Here is a 20,844-nt window from a genome sequence, read left to right on the forward strand (position 1 = left end):
CGCTCTGCGCGCACCCACGCGGACGCGGCCTGAGCCCTGCGGCTGCCCGCTCAGCCCCACGCCGGCCGCCCCTTCACAGAAACGCGAGCGATCTCGCTCAGCCGCTACTTCATCCACTTCCCTCCCTTCTCTACCGCAAAACACTCCGCTAACTTTCCACGGGTTCGGAGAGGCGGCCCCGCCGGCAGGCGAGCAGCCGGAGCGGGTGGGCGGGGCGAAGAGCGCAGCGGGCGGGGCGCTGGCTGGGTGGGCGGAGCCCCAAGTGCCCCGGAAGTCGCCCCGCCCAGGAGGCTCCGAAGCCGGCGGTGAGAGCCGCGCGTCCTGGCCTAGGCCCGGGTGTGGGGCGCCCTACGAGGCCGCCACCCCCGGCCTCCCAGTGTTACTCTCTCGCCTCTGGTCGGCCTTCCGTGCGTGGAGTTCGCCGCCAGGGCCCCTGGGGCGCGGGTGGCGCCCGCCGTTTCCCGCTATCCCCGAGCCCTGGGGCGTCTTTCCCGGAATCCCGCGCCGCCGCGCGCTTCCCCCACAGCGGGACCTAGTTCTGGGGCCGCGGGGCGAGAGGGGAGTCGGGGGGAGAAGGGTGTCCTGGCAGAGCAGCTGGTCCTGGGGAAGAAGTGAACCAAGGCCCCGAGAGCGAGCACGGGTGAAAAGAAACTTTCCTTGCCCCTTCGGTGTTGCTCAGAGTACCTCAAAAGATTTCCCCGGCCTTTCCGTGTTGTTTCGAATGCTGAAGGCGCGGGGGAACATCTTTAGAATGTCCTCGGCCCGCGCTGCTCCCATTTCCTTTGGGGAGGACATGGGTTTGCAGGCCGCCCACCGCGAGCCGTCGACAAAGTGCTGTAGGGACGGCAGCGGCGCCCCAAGGGCGCCCCGGGCCCTGCTGCCCGGCGGGGTGGGTCAGGCCGGGCCCGGGAGCCCCATCCCCGGCGCGCCCGCGAGGAGGGAGAGGCCTTACCCGGGGCCTCCTGGGGAAGCGGGCCGGGGTCTGGCCCCCTGGGGAGCGCCCTGAGGACGCGCGTTTCCTCTCCCCCCTGCGAAGCTCGGGTCAGAGGTGGGCGCTCCGCCCTCGGATGCAGCAAAGCTGGAGCGACACCCCCCAGTGCACCCCGAAAGGATGGCGGCGGCACGGCCTAGTGTTTGGACGGGGTCTGAGGCACCTGCGCGAGTGGGAGCGCTGGCGCCCAGGCATGAGCCCCTGCTGGTTTCGAAAGTTCGAGAACGTGAAGCGCCGAGCCAGCAGTAGCACCTGCCGTCTGCACAGGGCCTGAAGGCACGTCTACGCCCCATTAACTTAAGAAAGCCTTGGCCCGTAAGGATCCTCAGGCTGTCCAATGCCAAAATGGTGTGGGGACAGGACCGTCCTTAACTCTCCTTGTGCCCGGCCCTGTCTCCAGGCCCGCCAGACGTGTTCATTCAACATCACCACCCCGCCCCAGGCCGCGCCTGGCGGTTGCCCTCGACCCTGCGCCCCAGAGATTGGCTACGGGGATGCTGTGGGAGCTGCGCAGGAGTCCCTGCCCATTTAATTGAGGGAGAACAAGGGCATTATTGTCACCTCAAGAATCAATTGCTGGTTGCCCCACCGCCTCACCGGACATTCGTTCCCCACTTTCAGTTTGAAGCTGGCCAGAGAGAGCAATGCCTAGGGGCGCGGACGGGATGAGAGCCGAGAAGTTCACGCTCGGGCAGAGGCGGCTCATTTTCCTGCATGCGCCGGGCTTTCTGCACGCCCCGGCCTCCAGCGTCACCGTGGTCGCGATTAAAACGGAAAGTAAGAACCCTGACCTCCCCCTCCATGAGAAGCCAGCAAAGCAGAAAATTTCCTGCCGCATTCTACATCCGGGACAATGTGAAACTGTCCTTTTGATTAAGTGGGGTTTTTTCTTTGTTTTGTTTTTTTGTTTTGTTTCGTTTTGTTTTGCGGGGAGGAACGTCCCCCAGGACTCCTGGACTTGGAGTCAGAACATCCTTGGCTTCTCAGCTAGGGCGTCTGCATTCCCAGCTTTTAAATACACACACCACGAGACTGTGCGCCAAGAGAAAGAGTGGCGTACGCGCATTGTCTTTCACCTTCCGCTGTTAATAACTGTCACAGTTCTACGTAGTTAATTGTGGTTTGAGCGGATGCACCACCCAGAGCCGCACAGGAGTGGATCCAATCGAGTGAGGTTACATTTACTTGTAATCCTCCTCCCACCCTTTCCAATTTCTTTGATGATTTTTCCCGTAAGTGCGTAGTGGCGGGGACTTGAGGAGAACAGGCCGCTCCTCCTAAACGTGATTCAGACCATATGCTTTCTACATTCATTCCCGCTTGGGCTTTTCTTCTCTGCACTAACTGCTAACACGTTATAGTCACCTTGAAATTTCCTCTGCTATTTTCCAATTAAAAGCTTAATAGCCCTGGAAACGGAGTTCATGTGGTGAAGTTTACCATAGCCCCTTGTTCTGAAAGGCTTTCTGCTGGGATCCCATTATGTGCTTGAATAAACCCTTTCTGCAAACAGAAATGGGACTCGGGGTTGTCAGGTGTTGGGTTACAATAGACTTGGAGGCAGGGGACATTTTACCAACATAAATACAAACCTGTTCCTATAGGGAGATGTTGTCAAATACTGGGATATGGAAAACATTCCCATCAAATATGAGAAAAGGATTATTGCGCTATATCAAATGAGTATTTAGGTCTCAGTCCCCGATGTGCACTGGAGTGAAACGGGGCCCCGGACCAAATAATGCCAGACTGTTCGAGTGGCAAAGGGATCGGGTGGCTAGGTGACTGAAGGAGGAAAGAAGGTCTCCTTGGTAGTGGGAATGATCCCCCCCAAAAAAATCCGTTTTGAGAGCTGTTCATTTCCTTAAAAAAAAAAAAAAATCCTTTCCTCCCAAGTTATTTATACTCCCTAGTTACCCTGATCATTTGGAGAAAATTGGGAGTCCTGTCTGAAAAGAGTCCCCGGTCTCTGCACTCCCAAGAGACCCGGAGATTTCCGCGCGAAAGTTCCCAGGTTCAGTTTCATTTTAGACCCTCCTTGTCTGTACCTGAAGGGACTGCCAACATCCCACTTCCCAGCCCCCGGCCCCCAGGGGTTCCGGTGACTTCTGCCTCCAATCCGGAGAGCTTATGAAGTTCCTTCTAGCTAGAGTTTTAGGGTTTGTTTTCCTAGCGAAGGTTGGAAGCAGAGGGCTTGAGGTGGGGGATGGGGGAGAGAGGCGCCCGAGGGGTCTGCGCTGACGCAGCTTTGGGGGGAAGCCTCCCAGGGGTAGTACTCTAGCATCAGGGCTTCCTGCCCACGCCCCACCAGCAAGCTAGCATCCAGCGATCCCCAACTCCAGGACTAGTCTGAAAAGAAGGACGGCTAAGGGCTTCAAGGGAAACGCACCCAACCGGGTTCCCTTTATAATCCTCCTCCCTTCTCCGGAATCACTCTATGGGCGGAGGGTTGGCCGCCAGGACGCCTGGGGACGCTTTCCTTGAATTCACAGCAAACACAGAGGGACATTTTCCTGTTGCTTGTTTGCTTTCAGGGCAGTGCAGAGAAAAACGGCCTCCCCGAGGGGACAAGGGGCGCTGTGCCGCCGAAGGGTTGGCCATTGCTGACGACTCGCCTCGAATTCGACTCCCCGACCTCCAAGAGATGAGCTGAGTGTCCTCTCAGGAGCCTGCGGAAAGAAGGCTCGGGAATGCCGTCTCCCCCCCGCTTAGCACGGAACCTTTGTGCTCCCTGCACCGCCTCACCCTCCTGTTTTTGTTTGTTTCTTTGTTTACTTGCGTGTGTTTGTGTTTGCTTAGGCTTCTCGGTGCATTGCCGGCGTCTGCATTAGGCCAAACAGGTACCAGTAGATCAGAGACACGCCGGTAAAAGCTTCAACAGTGTGATGCGGCCCCCGAGTGCACGGGCGCTCCTCCAGTCCCAGCCAAAGACGCTGGGGTGGGGGGAGGGGAGAACGGCCCCATCTCTTATCCTAACTCAATCACTGAGTCTGCGGGGGTTTGAATGAGGTGACTCCAGACCTGGGTTTGGTGGCATTGTGGCTGTTGGGCAGAGCGGAGCGGGGATTCTCACATCCGCTAACTCGTGGGGCGCGAACGTGGCCCCTCCGTCGGTTCTCGGAAGGGTTAGACCCCGCTCTTAAGCAAATCTTATACAAGAGCACTTTCGGCCCTTTCAGGACAGAAGCTGTTTTTTACTAAAACCTGGGGAGGAGGGTAGAGAAACAGAGTCAAACGCCAGAGAGGGAGGACTGGTTTGTTTTTTTTTGTTTTTTTTTTTGAAATAGCCTGCAAAATGGGTTGTCATCCTTGGGCCAGCAGGTTTTCATCAACATTCATTTTATTCCACAGCAGCAAAAGAGGAAAAAAAATGCTGCGAAAGGAAATCAAGAAAACCAAAATTTCCCGAACCAATTCCACCGCCCTAACCCAATGCTACCTGCCAGCGGCCGCACGGCCGGACTCGCCCCAATTTAAAACCCTCTCGGCTCCTGCCAAGTCCCGAGCGCACCCAGAACGCTCGGATAGGCTCCGGAGCTCGAGGAGCCCTCCCTGCGGCCAAGCGTGGGCTTGAAAGCGGCCTCGGGCTGAGTGCCGCCGGAGCAGGCCTGCGGGGCGAGGGGGGAGGTGGGGGGGGGGGGACGAAGGGGAGCCGCCAGCTCACTGGCCTACGGGCACCCCCACCCTCACCGCGGCTGCTCCACCTCTAACCCGCCCCGAGGGCACCGCGGTGTCCCGGAGCGCCGCGGTCCGGCACAGCGTAGGCAGCTTGGAGCAGGGGGCCGTGAGCGCCCCCGCCAGAGGGGCCTGGCTGCAGGTGGCAAGGAAGGTGAAGTGCAGGGGACTCTGGGGGCGCGAGCGGAAAGGAAGGAGGAAGGCGTGGAGTGGGGTGGAGAGTGGGGAGCGCAAGGAGATCGGGACCCCGGGGGTGGGGGTGGCAGTGGGAGGGAGGAGCAGTGGGGGGAGGGCGGCGGAGGAGGTGCTGCGGCCGGCCTGCGCGCGCGGGAGCTGCAGACCAGCTGGCTCAGACCGTAGCCAGAGCTCCCGCCGGCTCCCCGCAGCCGCCGCAGCGTCTCGGCGAGGGAGGACGTGCCGGCCGAGGCAGCCGCTGACGGAGGCGCGACGCGCGTGGTTTTGCCGAGCACCCTTGGGAGGCTGAGGCTGCGGGCGCCGCGGGATCCGTGAAGACGGCGGCTGCCCCTTCCGCCGTCTCGGAGCGCACGCGGCCGCCGGGGCTGCGGGACCGAGGAGCGCTCCTCCCGCCGGCCGCCCCGGAGCCGGCCTCGCTGCCCCGCGGTCCAGCGCCCCCTGGCCCGCTGCCGCAGCCAGCCCGCCTGCTCTCCCTGGAGCCCGGGACATGAACGGCTACGGCTCCCCCTACCTGTACATGGGCGGCCCGGTGTCGCAGCCGCCGCGGGCGCCCTTGCAGCGCACGCCCAAGTGCGCGCGCTGCCGCAATCACGGCGTGCTGTCCTGGCTCAAGGGCCACAAGCGCTACTGCCGCTTCAAGGACTGCACCTGCGAGAAGTGCATCCTCATCATCGAGCGGCAGCGGGTCATGGCCGCGCAGGTGGCGCTGCGCCGGCAGCAGGCCAACGAGAGCCTCGAGAGCCTCATCCCGGACTCGCTGCGCGCCCTGCCCGGACCCCCGCCGCCGGGGGACGCCGCCGCCGCCCCGCAGCCGCCGCCGACCTCGCAGCCGTCTCAGCCGCCGCCGCCGCCACCGCGGCCCGCCGCCGAGCTGGCCGCGGCCGCCGCGCTGCGCTGGGCAGCGGAGCCCCAGGCCGGGGCGTTGCAGGCGCCCCTCGCCAAGCCAGGTAAGAGTGTCTGCGGGGCGGGAGCCGGGCGCGGCGCGTCGGCGAAAACTTTGCAGCGGCCGCGGCGGCTTTGGCCGGGAGGCCCGCGGGAAGTGTTCAGGCCTTACCGCCCAGCTCTCACCGAGCCGGTTCTCACTGTCCGGGCGCAGGCCGGCCTTCGGTTCGACCCGCAGCCGGCACAGCCCAGGCACCCGCCGGCAAGGCGCCTCGCGCGAGGCAAACGGGGGACGGGACTGGGCGCCGGGCTCGCCGAACGCCTTTCCCGGGGGAACGTGGCGGCCGCCGCTGGTAAATAAAGAGGTCCAAGCAGGACCAAGTTAAAACCCACGCGGGCACACAGCCCACGGCGCGGCCGGGCTTTTCTGGCTGCGGCCATAGTGGGCCTTGCCTTGGGAGGTTGGGACAGACAGGGGCAGGTCACTCTAGCCTAGGCCAAGGTTTGGCCGAGTCCGAGCTGGGCCTGCTTCTCGGGCCCCAGGAAGTTGGAGTGAACCCCAAGCCTTTCTAGTAAGGCACGGACTATGGCTTCCAGCTTCTTGTGATGCGTGGAAGGAAGCCCTATTTAGAAGCTCAGAGAAATGCACCAGAAAGCTTCCTGAACTGGTATGGGGGACCCCTAATCCAGTGCACCCAGCTCTTAGAGATCTCAGATCTTTGAACACAGTTCCTCAGGCTGCCCTCAGCGGTCTCTTTGGTCTAAAGAAGTACAAATACAACTTGTCCTCCGGCGGAGAAGAACAACTCTGTCCAGCCCTTTTCCGGGTTCGCCATTCTCGGGGCCTTGTGGGCCTCTTGCTGCCACGCGGCAGATGGGGAGCGAGGGCTCTCTTACCTCCCCTTCAGTCGTCTCCTCCTCTGAGGGGCTACTGTAGAGAGGGGGGTCTGGGGGGTCCTGGAGGTGGACATATTCCCACACCCCACCTCCCTGCTTCCATCTGCTTCCTGTCTCCGGGCCTCGAGCCCAGCTGAGCCTCTTTCCTCTTGGGGCATCTCTAGCTTGCTGTCCTGCCCAGCGCAAGTGCTCCTGTGATTTTAGGCTCTTCGAGTTCAGTGGACACGTGTTTGATGTTTCCCTTGGACCCGACCAAGTGTACACAGGTAAAAAGCACGTCTTCCCAGGAAGGGGAGTAGGGGCTATACTGAAATTTGTCAAGCGCAGGCCCTGGGAGGGCCAGAGGCCTCTTGTAGGTGGACCTCTGATAGAGCTTCTGGCTACACCACCTTTCTCCCCAAAAGGACATTGCCCTTGGCTTCTGGAGAGACGCATTCAGGGGCAGACTCACTGGTGAGTGGATCGGCGGCCTGGCTGGCACAGGTCTGTCGGCTGTCCTGTTGCTCAGCTACGCTCCGCAGGCTTGAAGCCCGGATAATATCTATGTGAAGAGGAGGACTGGGCATTAGTGGACAGAGGACAGTTTGCTGAACTTGGATTTTGCGGATATTTAATCCAAAGTAGGGTATAAACATAAGTGCGAGTAAGGAGCAGCCCCCATCCCCCATGCCTTGGCGATCTTTTGTCCGTCTCCTCTCTTTGTATTTATGCATATGCCACAGAGGCAGGGGGGGCAGGGAGAAAGAAGGGTCACAAAGGTTCTTTTTGCTTTTCTCCTTTAAGTTAGGACAAGTAACCAGGAGGGTTGTGTCACAGTTCTAGAAGTTGACCCATGCCAGTAACTTTTCTTAACCTTTCCGTTTCCAGTTTCCCTGTCTCCGTTTCCCCAGCAGCCAGGCAGGAGTCAGCAAGTCCGCCCCCTTGGTAGGATTTTGCAGTGGCCCTCTGCCCCGGGGGCACCCCAGGGGCATTGGGTTCTGGAGTCTGTGTCCAAAGGGGATTCTTTCACACCCTGTGGGCTTCAAACGGGTCAGGTCTTCAGGACAGCCAGAGTTGAAGGCTTCTAAAGAGTCGCAAAACCAAAACAACCGGGGGAGGAGGGGTCATGAGAGCAGGAAGGCAGGCAGGCAGTAGTGAGCTTTGGGGGAGTCAAAGAGGGAGACGGATTTCAACTGGAGAAACCAGCCCTGGCGCACTCCCTCTTCCTCCAAACCAATTATTTGGGGATAGCCTGAGCCTTCCGAATTGAAAACAAGTAATTGAAAAGGAGACCAGGCTTTGGGGCACCTGAGACATCAGGAACTAAAAGCCCAGTTTCCAACTCCTCACTCCTCCATGCTTCGACATTCATTTATATAACTTTTGCTCTCTTCTTTCAACGGGTTCGACCCCATCGTTCCATGCTTTTAAAAAGCAGCCGATCACCAATCCACAGGCGGGAGGAGGCAGGAGAAGAACAGAGCATGCTTCCCATGAGGAAAGCAAGCGCACAGAGGGACCCGTTCTCTTCACTGCTTCATATGGAGGAAGCCCATTTGGTGTTTAAGTTAGGGGAAACTGTCTAGTGTGGAGACCGGTTGCTGTTTGTATCATGCTTTTTTGCGGCTCTTCTTGTAATGTATTTGTAAGTAACATACTATGCGAATTCCGCAGCCTACCGGATACTCCTGGACAAGTAGCTCTCTGCATTTAGAGAACTAAGAGACGCTCTGTTGGAACAGTAGGTCCATGTGTACTTTAAGTTCACAGACCATTAGGCATCTCCATGTCTCCTGGTGCATTATAGGCATGTGTTTGTTGTGATATCTGTGCCAAAAATGCCGCTGGTTCTTTTTGCAAAGGGCCTCTTTAGTGCATAGCTATGGACTCCATAGCTATGGAGGCTTTTTTGCTGTTGGGTACAAACACAGGTGCACAAACTCAGGAGTCTCTCCCTCTCCAGAAATCTTTGAGGAACCCGCTGTCCCTAGAGAAGTGTATGTTTCTTGGGCACTGCTGGAAGAAAAACATCCGTTGGGGGAGTCACACGGTCACACCACAATTCAGTTGTGTTGCTGAAAGAAATCTCTATCCCCAAATTCCGCTTCAGATTCTTCAAAGGGATGGGGGTTATTGTATCTAACAGTGGAGAACGCTGAGCACCCCTGTCAATATGGCCATGGCCTTCGGGAGACTTTGCATACTCTAACCTTACGACCTCCAGTTCCAGACTGGAGCTTCTTTTTTCCTTCTGGGTGTGCATTTCCCATGCTCCTTGATTATCGTTTAGGACTGACCTCATGGCATTCGGTTTTGATTGAGCCCCAAATTCTAATTTAAGCTTCTTTGTACCACTGACTCACTCATTCTCCTAAATTCCCTCTTCGTCCTCTTCACCCTCTCCCCCTGCCCCCCTCCCATGAAAAGATCGTGGGAAGTGTGAACCTTCTTCAGCTCTTAGTGTATCTGAGTCAGCAGCTTCAACCAGCCAAGCCAGCCTTTCAGGACTTGGGCTCCAGAGCTGAGGCAAGTTAAGGGTCATGACCAAGGTGAGGGGCTTAAGTTACATTCCTGTGTTCTCCTCCCTTCCCCCACCCCAGCTTTTCCCCAGGAACGCGTCCTGGGTCCCCCCAGGGCTGCGCAAGGAAAGACCTGTGGCTATCGAGTCTTCCTCCATTTGTCTACACAATAAGTAGCTGTACAGGTTCTTTGAAATGCTCTTAAAGGAAATAGAAATCAAAAACAGCATATTTGGTTAGGAGCAGAACAGGATCGGATAGGACAGAAGGAGCTCCTTTTCTGTGTGTTTCTCCTGAAAAGGAGCAAACTGGAGATCTGTAGGGAGAAAAGGACAGTGTGGAAAACTGTCTTTATATAATTTTACCTCTTGCTGGGCTCCTCTTAGCAATTTAATGCTGGCTCTGTGTGTTTTTGCCCCAGGTTGATTGAGTCCTGTCCCATCTGCTTCCTAATATTTAATTTTACTTTATTTATTTATTTATGTATGTATTTGAAGAAGACACTGATGCACCTGCGAGTGTGACGATTGTTGCCCCACCACTGGTCCAGGCCAGAATAGGAAACTCTGGTGATCATAGGCTAAAAGAAAAGGAAGAAAGAGGGAAAAGCTTCAAAGTCATTCGTCAAGCGTAGTTATGAATTTAAATAAAAGCGGGACGGGGGGGGGGGGGGGGGGCGACCCTCTGGTTATTTAGGAAGGCTTGACCTGGGGCGAGGAGCCTGACTCACAGTTGCCCTTTGAAACAGGAACACGGACCCAGTACAGAGGATCTAGCGGTCCCCTAGTCCTGGTCCCTCGCAAACCTTTCCCCGGGGATGGGGGGGGGGTAGGGGGGTGTGGAGGAAAACGCAGGGCGCACAGCTGGCGGGGGGGGGGGGGGCATGCACTTGCAGGCGGTGGGCCCGGGGCAGCGTCCGGGAGGGGTCCCCCCCCCCCCCGCGGCACCCATGCCTGCGCTTTCCTCTCAGAGGGCAGCGGAACGGGCACCCCAGGAAAGGTGTGCGCGGCGGCGGCTGCACGGCCGCCCTGGGCCGCTGTCCCCTACCACCCGGTCCGGGTCCCGGGGACACTGCAGGTGGCGGCTCGGGCCGGCTCCCAGGCCAGCCGCACCTTGGGCTCCCTCCGGGCTCCCGGGGGCCGCGAGGGCAGGGCCCGGTTGCTGCGCGCTGCCGGGGGAGAAGCAGGCGGCCCCTCCGCGCCCTTCCCGCTCCCTCCCTGCTGCCGCCCGGACTACGGTGGGCTGCCAGACGGGCCACAAAAGCGTGCACTCAGGCAAACCAAAAATAGGATGTCACTATTGCCCGGGGCACACTTCGACTGAAAAACTTCCATTAGCATCTGAAGTTCAAATTTAACTGGGCGTCCTGCCCTTTTGTCAGGCAACCCTAGGCCCAGGCAATTCCCCCTCCCTCGCCCCAGTCACCCCGAAGAGTGCCCCTGGGGGTGGGGTGGCTCCAGTGCGTCCACCAGCTTCTTGCTGTCCTTGGGGGCCCTCCTGTCCCTCTGGCGGCACCAGGACAGAGCTGGCAGGGAAGAGGAGCGCGTTGTCCGCGTCTGGGAACCGCAGGGCCACTGCCAGCGGGGAGCGAACCCCCCACCCCAGCTCGCTCCTCGGGTTATAAATCTGGCGGATAGCCGGGCTCTGGACTTACACAACCAACTTTTCTTGTCCCTGATGGATGAGCTCCCGGGTTTAAAAGATTACAGTAATCACAGGAGGACAGTGTAAATCGAATCCGATAGCAATAACTTTCGGGGAAGGTCAGGCTCAAGTGAAATGTTACCAAGCAACAGGCATTTTGTTTGCAAAATACAATCAAAGAGCACTGATGAGAAATTCTTCCTGCCGCCAGTCAGCACTTTCTGCTAACGGCTTTACAGAGAGAAAGTGAGTACATCTTCATAAATCAAGGTCCCTGGAGGAGTTGGAGCCCCATTCTGGAAATGTTGCTCTCCTTCCTGACAGGTGTGTGTGGAGGTTGGAGCTCCTAATCTGTTTGCCTGCCTGCTTGCCTGCCTCCCCTCTCCCTCTCGTCCTCTCTTCCTCCCCTCTTGTTTTCCTCCTTTCTTTGGCTTTTTAACCTGCTCTGGTACCTCAGGTCTCTGGATTTCCATGCCGCGTCCCACGTGGGCCTCGAACTAGGCTCCCGTGCGTGCTCTTGGCAGAGATCAGGGCCTGACTAGTGAACAGCGGGTCGGGTCGTCCCAGGTCCTTCACCCTGGGATTACATCTGTCACTCTCCAGTCCCACAGGCTTGTCCAAGCGCCGCAGACTTCTCCAAAGAAACTAACGGGAAAGGAAAACCTGTATGGGTTTTTGTTCCCTTTTGATTTTATCCTTAAAAAGCTATTTTAAAACTGAGCACAATCAACTACCGACTTACCAGTATTATGGAAAACGGAACGTTCAGAATGGGTCAGTTCTATACTGAATCTCTAATTTCTTTGTTGGATGGCAAGGACTAGGCAGGAGTACATTTCATGATGCTGGGATTAGGCTTCTGCTCCCCCCCCTCACCGTTTATGCTTTTATTAGTTCACTATGTGTGTTTGTTACAACCATTGTCTCTACACGGGAATGTTTACAGCAGTATGAACTCTGTGAATACGCCGTAGTCTGCCCAGCTGCTGGCTTTTGAGTTACTGGCTGTGTTTCAATGTAAAATTTGACCAACCACGCAGATAACGTGGAAATTTTGCAGAAGAAGATTTATACTGTGAGCGTCTCACAATGTTTTGATCAGCTCTGTCTCATCTTACATAATACGTTGCCTGCGCACGTAGTAAGAGATGTAAGGGTTTTTGTTAAATGGATGGATGAATGAAGAGCCAGCTGAATTTTTATCAGTTCCGAATAAACTTGGAGATTTATAGATCATTTTCCTCCTGCTTCTTGAAAAGTGCTCCTGAGTCACCGAAGGGGTCAAAACTCAATTTTTGCAAGACCTACAAAGTCCACAGTTGCAAGTCTCATTTCCTTAAGGTCTGACTTTTCTATACCAATGTTCCTCTTCCCCAAATATTGATCCTGAGGAAACATCCCGTGTTGTTAAAGATTTTTTAAAAAGCAAAGCATGACAACTTTGTACTTTTCACAAGTCCCCCCACCCCTCAACCCAGGAAGAAAAAGATTTTCCATTGATACTCATTCCCTGTTGTACTTAAGATTTTCAGCCTCTCAGGGTGTTTTTAATGAGTCAGCACTTCCATTGCGAGATAAAGATAACAGAAAATGTGAAAAAGTGTGTCTCCGGTTAGCGTTCTGACGGGGCATTGGTCTCTTCTAGAAGCACCGTCCTGCTTGGGCTCCTTCCTGTCATTGCCGTAAGATTTGTGTGCTTGGAAAACCACCCATCAGCGAACAGTTAAAGGTGTGTCCCCAAAGCTCGTCAACAGTAGAGGACATCCAATCCATGTTCCAAACTGTGGGACATGATTTCAGAAGGAAAAAATAAAGTTCAGTGACTTTTGTACTAGGAAACATTCCTCTCTATACCAATGCTTTTGTATTTTCGTTCAAGATAATATTTTGGGTTTTTTTTAAAGATTTTATTTATTTGACAGAGATCACAAGTAGGCAGGGTCAGGCAGAGAAGGGAAGCAGGTTCCCTGCTGAGCAGAGAGCCTGATGGGGAGGGGAGGGGCTTGATCCCAGGACCCTGAGATCATGACCTGAGCCCAAGGCAGAGGCTTTAACTCACTGAGCCACCCAGGCACCCCTGGGTTTTGCAGATATGATTGAATAGAATGGATAAAACCCACCACATTCACATCTGAAAGATTCTCCATTTTTATGTGTATATTTATTCCACATATGTGGTAGGCTTCCCCAAAATATTTGAAAAGAATACCTAGGTTTGTTTGTTTTTTAAATACGTGACTACATTTTCGCATAAAAACGTCCTCTAAAGGAGGAAAGATTTTGCAAACTGTAGTTTTAGATTGGAAGTTACTTTTGCCTGAGTGTTAAGTTTCTCTCCCTTGTTAAAGTCAGTAGTGAAAGGGAAAAGAAGTCTTATAGCTATCTTCAGGCTGATGTATGTATTTTCTGAAGTTGGTACTATTGTTGATAGAAAAAGTTTCCTTCTTAATCAAGTATCTCCTTCTTTTACATACTTTGACCTGAGTGAAGGGTTTAGTTCCTGGGTGGCTAGGAATATGTCTCCATCATGAAAAATATGAACTTGAAGAGTGAGTAGTAAGATTTTTCAAATTCCAGGATGTTTAAACCTGAGAAACAGCAGACTGTATCACTTTCAGTAGGGGATTTGGAATTTCCCACGAAATTGGTTTCTTTCTACTTTTTGGGTAGAAGGTCTGGGTATCTGCACTCATATTCTAGGGGTAAAAATGTTATCCATTGGAGTATATTCTTACTCTCTATGTTCTAGGAATTAGTGTGTCAGTTTCAAGAACAAAGAAGGTAAAGGGTCTGGGGGACCATTTCCCTTTTCATTCTGTTGGTTGGCAATGTCACAGTTCTGTATCTAGAAAGGCCTTTGTGTTTTAAACCAACATGAACATTTAATAAAGTTCATTTGGTGGGGAAAAAACCCCTAGAGATGTAAAGCAACACCTGTTATTAAATTACACGTTATCGCTGGGCTCAAAACCCACCCTCTATAATTACTTGTGAAAGTCTGTATTTGTAGAATAATGTACAGTGCATCTAGCTTAGGTCCAACAGGTCAACCACTAGTGGGTCGTGCCACAAAATCGCACGGGCTCCACGCTCTGCCCTTCAGAAATGGTGGTGGTGAGGAAGGATTCTTGGCACAAGGTGAGAAGCTAGTCTGCTCTTGCCCAGGTTTGCAACCCCAACAGCCTGGGCTGGGGACAGGGATTCTGCTCCCCCTACAGTCTGGGGCAAGAATTTATTTTCAAAGGTCTCCTGTCCTCCCTCTGAAGGTGGTATGGAGAGTACTGAGCTCAGGTGCTTGGAATGTCCTGAATCTGTAGATTTGATTCCTAGGACACCCTGTTCGCTTTCTTCACCCTGTGGCCCTAGCCTGGACACCGAGCTGGAGAGGCCAGCCTGACTGAAACCTGAGAAGAGAGCTTGGATGAGTCAGCACCACGCCCAGAGAAGCAGCCAGAAGCACGTGCTGCTCCCGCATGCCACTGTAGAGGGGGCAACTGGGAACCAAGAAAGTCAGACAGGCAGGGGTTTTTTTGCAGGCTGGGGGTTCCCAGCTGGTGAACAAGCTGGCCCATATGCGATTGTCCTGTGGCCTCTTCTGCAGAACAGGAACACAGGTACCAAGGTGGAATCTGGCGTTGTCAGATTCAGCGACCTGTCACCCAGGATCCAGGAGACTGGGATAGTGTATCCTTGGCCATTTCGAAAAAATGACGGATGTGTCCGATTTGCCAGAACATCATTCTCCAGCTCCTGTCTGGCCAAACCTCTGCTCTTGGAATCACTTTCTTCTGGAGCCTGGCATGTTCTGTGGAACAGTGAATTTGGTGATAGACTCAACACGTGTTCCACAAATGGAAAACTTATTTTCCATTTGGCAGCTCATCCGGGGTGGGAAAAATTACATTATATTATATTATATTATATTTCATTTTATTTTTAAGGTAAACTCTACCCTTAACGTGAGGCTTGAACCTGGAGATCAGGAGTCGAGTGCTCCCCAGGCTGAGCCGGCCAGACACCCTGGGAAAAATTATCTTTTAGCATAGGAAGCCATTTTTAGGTTCCCTCATTTAGAAACCAGCTAGGTTTTGAGCTTCCTGGCTGTACTTACGTACCTTTTATTTCCTAGAAGAACCAGTTGTTTCTCTTGCTTTCCAAAAAAATGTCACCCTCTCTTACACTGCGGCGACACTGTGTGTCCTATTTCTTTCTCTCTCTCTTGTTTTTAATTGTGGTAAAATATACATACGATAAAATTGACCATTTTAACCATTTTTCGGGCACAACATAAGGGCGTTAAGTACATTCACAGTGTTGTGCCGCCACCATTGTCCATTTCCAGAACTTTCTCATGGTCGCAAAGCCCCATACCTGGGACACAGTAAGTCCCAGTCCCTCTTCCCCGCCCACTCCCGCCCCTGCTAACAATCATTCCACTTTCTGTCTCCGTGAGTTTGTCTGTTCTAGGGACCTCGTCTAAGTGGAATCCTAGAATATCGTCCTCTGTGACTGACTTCACTTCGCGTGTTCTCAAGGATCATCGCCATCATAACATGGGTCAGAATTTCATCCCACTTTGAGACTGAATAATATTCCGCTGTATATACGTACCACGTTTTCTCTGTCCGTCTGTCCATCCGTGGACACCTGAGTTGCTCCCACCTTTTGGCTACTGTGGGTGATGCTACGATGAGCCTTTGTGTACAGTACGTATCGTGCTGGATAGGAAACAAGTTCGTTCCTGGCTGTGTTTGCCTTTCTCCTTGTACGTGTATCTCCTCTGCCCAACGAGGAAGTCTTAGACTTCCTGGTATTTTTCACCTCCTTTTTTTCTGTTCCCCTCAGTATCTTGCATGTTACAGGGATGCAAATACTTGATACTGATAAGACTAGGTAAAGAAAGCTAAAGTTAAATATATATATATTTATATAATAAATTTATTACATAAATTATATATAAATACATAAATATATATCATTTATATAATAAATATATATAAATAAAAAGTTAAAATGTATATAAAACCCCACTTAGAGGTACACAGTATTTAAAGCACAATTTTACTTTACTATTTACCTGGGGCGTGTCTTTGACTTGTTTTCCGAGGCTCCACTGAGGAGGGGGTGAAGTCCAGTTGTGTGTTGAGGCCAGTGCTGGGCGAACACATGGTCCCTGTCCACTCATTTTCCAGTGTTTAATAATCGAGTAAGCGCTAGGCGGTATGGACTGGTCACGAGTCAGGAAAGTGTCGATAGATCTGCCTATTAGAATGTGAATCGGTAGAAGCTTTTTTGTTGTGGCTTTTCTCTCTTGGATTAAGAACAAATACCCGTGCACTGAGGAGATGGCATCAGGGTCCCCTGTCCTGGGGAGTTGCAGGAGGGAAGAGGGCAAACTTCTCTTACAAAAATAGGTCTTGAGCACGTCCCAGAGGTGTTGCAGAAAGCTAAGTTGGCTTTGTATGTGTGGGCCACGGATGACCCCTGCGTAGAAACCTCGTATTGGAAAAAGCAGTAGTTTACTTAAAATGCAGATTTGGGTTAAGTGTGAATTTATATCGGACTTAAGACTGCAGGTCATACTGATAAGAGTTTAAGCCTGTTTTAAAATGCATTTACGTTGCCAGACACATACCGGTTGCTTTGTGAAGAATCAACATTTTGTTTTTCCTTTATATTGAAGATAAATCCCACATGAGGAGAATGTTCCTAAATGGGCCTTTGTTTAAGGCTTTTGAAACAAACAACAACACATTGGAGGAGGGAGATTTTTGGAGCTGCAGTGATGAAATGTCACCGCTGGCTTTCTAAGTACAGTCAGGTGTGCCCACAGAGAAGGCGACAAGGAAGCCATTCAGGCTGGGCTGTAGAAAACACAGGCAGACCAATTGTTTACAACCTGACAACTGGGTCATTAATAATTTTCATCTTTAGATCAGTTACACTGGCTCTGAGTAGAGACAGCCAGTCCGTGTTTTCAAAAGGATAAAAATCTACTTGCATCTAGCGTGCTAGTAAAGAATACGTCCTTTCATTAGAAAGGTCTGTTGGCATTTCCTACTGCAAGCAAATCCAGGCTACTCCCTTCTGCCTGCTTGGCGCTGTGATTCCAGCCCTTTGGGGGGCAATGTCTTAGGTCCTAACGCTAAATTTGGAGCTGTTCTAGTTCCCAGCAAATCTTCCCCGAAATCTTGGGAACCTTTTGGTATCATTCAAGAAGGTGTCTTTCAATCCTTTCCATGAACCTTACTAATATAACAGTTCATGAAATGGTTTTCCTCTTTACCCTCACGGTCCTGGAGTTATGGGCTCCTTGTTTCATGGGTGGGTCATGCCCCTGTGCAATTTGACAGATCTCTCCAGCCATTTCCTCCCTGTCCTGTGACCTGCCCTGCCATTCAGAATTCACAGCTGGTTTTGCTTGACCCCTAGTGCAAGGTGCGGGACGGTCAGGTCTGTCACTCCCTGGAGTGGCTTTGTAAGAAAGATGTCAGTGAAGAGAGAGAGGCCTCTTTCTGGCACTTCTACTGATTAGTTATTGTACTTGGTAATCCGAAGAAACATAGGACTAGTTCACAAGACCTGTGTAATGCAAAATCTGCCTATGGGAAATGGATTTATTTATTTTTTAAAAAGATTTTATTTGACAGACAGAGATCACAACTAGACAGAGAGGCAGGCAGAGAGAGAGGAGGAAGCAGACTCCCTGCTGAGCAGAGAGCCCGATGAGCAGGGAGCCCGATGCAGGGCTCGATCCCAGGACTCTGGGATCATGACCTGAGCCGCCGAAGGCAGAGGCTTTAACCCACTGAGCCACCCAAGCGCCCCTAGGAAATGGATTTAAAATATGAAAACCCCCTTCTATGGATATGTGGGTCCTGCACCTCCTGCTGATGTCCCCAGGTAACACCAGCCACCTCGTTTGCAGAAAAGGAACCAGAAGACAAACCTGAGCTCATTTTCCCATTCTTCCCTGGGCTGCGTTGATCCCTAACCCTACAGAGGTCCCTATTTGGATCGTGACTGCTATAACAGCTACAGCTTTTATGGTTATAGGTACCGTATCCCTGTTCTGTGTTCAAGGCAAGCCTCTCTGTGCACATCAGTCTGAGAAATCACTCCAATTTCTAGACTTTTATGTAGTCTACCCCTTCCCCCCACATTGGCCAATGAGGTGGTTTGGATTCTTCTTAAAGGCTTTCAGAACAGGGGGCACCTGCGTGGCTCAGTCCTAGAGCCTGTGACTCTTGATCTCAGGGTCATGAGTTCAAGCTTCACGTTCCGTGTAGTGATGACTTTAAAGAAAAAAAGAAAGAAAGAAAATAAAAGGAAAGATAAAGGCTTCCAGTGTGTTGACACTCACCCAGTGGTGTCCGCCCTTCCAGACGGCCTGTGTGCGGCTCTCGCCCAGCACACCTGTTCCTTGTCACGCACCCCGGGACAGGATTAACCCAGCTGTTCTCTGGTTTTCAGACTTGACGGAAGAACGGCTGGGGGACAGCAGCTCGGCCGACAACACCGAGACCTTCAGCGACAAAGACGCGGACCAGAGGAGCTCCCCAGATGTGGCCAAAAGCAAGGGCTGCTTCACCCCGGAGAGCCCCGAGATCGTGTCCGTGGACGAGGCGGGCTACGCGGTGCCTAAAGACGGAGGCAACCCGGAGAGCCGCCCGGACAGCCCCAAGTACCACGGGGAGCAGAACCACCTGCTGATCGAGGGCCCCTCCGGGACTGTGTCCCTGCCCTTCAGCTTGAAGGCCAACCGGCCGCCCCTGGAAGTGTTGAAAAAGATCTTCCCGGCCCAGAAGCCCACGGTGCTGGAGCTCATCCTGAAGGGCTGCGGCGGGGACCTGGTGAGCGCCGTGGAGGTCCTGCTGTCCAGCCGCTCCTCTGTCGCCCCCGCGGCGGACCGCGCCGCGGAGCCCGAGGGGCTGGTGCTGCCCTCCAACGGCCACATCTTCGAACACAGCCTGAGCTCCTACCCCATCTCCCCCTCCAAGTGGTCCGTGGGCTCGGCCTTCAGGGTCCCGGACGCGCTGAGGTTTTCCGCCGACTCCAGTCACGTCGTCCCCACGCCCTTGGCCGTGCCCCTGCAGCACCCTTTCCCCCAGCCGCCCCGCTACCCGCTGATGCTGCGCAATACTTTGGCCAGGAACCAGTCGAGCCCCTTTTTGCCCAACGACGTGACCCTGTGGAACACCATGACCCTGCAGCAGCACCAGCTGAGGTCCCAGTACGTGGGCCCCTTCCCCGCCAACTCGGCCGGCGTCTTCCGGAGCTCGCCCGTCCTCCCCGCGCGCGCCCCCGACGACCCCCGCATCTCCATCCCCGACGACGGCTGCCCGATCGTGGCCAAGCAGCCCCTCTACACCGAGGAGGACTATGACGAGAGGTCCGACTCCTCAGACTCTAGAATACTCAACACGTCCTCCTAAAGGCCGCTCCCTGCGGGGCGGCGTGACCAGGTGACGTTTTCTGTGCATTCGAACCCCGGGCCCTGTGTCCACCCTTTCCTTCTGTTCGACAACGTGACTGTGCTTGATTCTATACCTTAGCAATAAAAAGCATAACTTATTTAATTTCTTGCACTTCATTGGAAAAAAATGCCAAATAGCTCTGCTCTGTGGCTTTACTGCTGAATGTTTATTGTCAAAGAGAGTCTGATGCTAAGAGTAGTCTTTGGAAAGCCGGGTCCAGCGCAAGGGGAGGGAAAGCTGGAGGTCAGCTTTGCTCCCAAACTCGAACCCGGAACGTCCGACAAAACAGTATACTTGAATGCGGTTTTGTGAGAGGATTCCTCAGGATCTGTAAAAACGGAAGCAAGCGATTTCGGTTGCAAATGGACCTTCTGTTCTTATGCTAAAATTCCTTCTTGCATTTTAGAGAGACGCTGCCCTTCAGGAGGGAGAGAACCGCTCACAGGCTTATGTAAGCTCGGACAGTTTTCAGAGACAAACTCCATTAAGAATTCTTCTTTCCACATGGCTGAACTGAAACATGCGTGCTGTCCGTGTAAAGCCCATCCCAGCTGTGAACTGCATGAAATGTATTGTGAAATGAACACAAGGTTAAGCTTTGTCAGGTGAATGTAGCATGCTGAGGGCTCTAGGAAAAAAAAAATAAACTAAGGAGACCATCTTCGTTGATGTCATTTCTGCTTGTGGAGAGAGGATCTCTAAAGAGAGAAATCTGATGTAAAAGCTGCTTCCTAGCGCATGGATCGGGGTGGGGGTGGGGGGTCAAGGGGTCTGGTGAATGGGAACATTCCTTGAGAAATATGAATGACAGTTTGGGGGCTGTGTTCAGAAAGACGGAGGATTTCTTGTTTAAGAATAGAGCTCAGTCAGCAGTCCCTCCGCTCCTCCCACGTTCCATGCGTAAGAGAATGCTTTTTGTCTGCTGTTACCCAAGTCACCTGTCCGTGAGTCCGAGGTAAGCAGGGATGATAATGGAGCGTCCCATTCAAGAAAAAGTAAAAATGAAACAATTTGCAACGGGAGGAGTACTTAGCACTGTGCCCGACACAGAGAAAGCACTTGGTAAGTGAGAGCGATGATTGCTTTTAATTGAGCTCACTAGCTTTTGCATTCTTGATCAGATATTTTAAAAAGAGAGTTTTCAAACAATAATACTCAGTGGTGCCCACAATAGCCACTTCTCTCGCTACGTCTGTTCTTCAAAGTGCCTGAAAGCAAAGATGACTGCTTAAGTCAGACAACAAACTTACAAAAGTGGAAGGAGAAGGAAATAAGGATGAAGAAAGAGTTCCCAAGGCCAGATGGAGTCGGAAGGGCTCTCCAGTCTGGAAGGGAGGAGGGCAGGTCCTCTTGGCCTAAGTTTCTCCCGCAACTGGGGGACAGGAGCTCCTATCAGGGGCCAGCCACTCCTGGAAGGGGTCCCCGAGGGATAAAAAAGATACTTAGGACAAAAAAAAAAAAAAAAAAAAAAAAAAAACACACAAAAACCCATCTCATCTCTATTTCTATGGAACACTTTGGGAATGAGAATCTCTGATGGGAAAAATCTTATGTTTCTTGGACTAACATGTATTTCAAGGACATG

At 53.0% G+C, this 20,844-nt stretch overlaps 1 protein-coding gene across 1 annotated transcript; it reads left to right on the forward strand.

Moving 5' to 3' along the window:
- The first annotated feature begins 5,348 nt into the window (after nt 1–5,348).
- Nucleotides 5,349–19,787, forward strand: DMRT3 (doublesex and mab-3 related transcription factor 3). The gene is made up of 3 exons (XM_046023765.1): nt 5,349–5,808; nt 18,256–19,247; nt 19,666–19,787. The coding sequence occupies exons 1-2, from the start codon at nt 5,349–5,351 to the stop codon at nt 19,215–19,217; spliced, it is 1,422 nt and encodes a 473-aa protein (XP_045879721.1). The 3' UTR covers nt 19,218–19,247; nt 19,666–19,787.
- Nucleotides 19,788–20,844: the final 1,057 nt, after the last annotated feature.

Source organism: Meles meles, chromosome 11 (genome assembly GCF_922984935.1).
Source record: "Meles meles chromosome 11, mMelMel3.1 paternal haplotype, whole genome shotgun sequence".
NCBI classification, from domain to species: Eukaryota; Metazoa; Chordata; class Mammalia; order Carnivora; family Mustelidae; genus Meles; species Meles meles.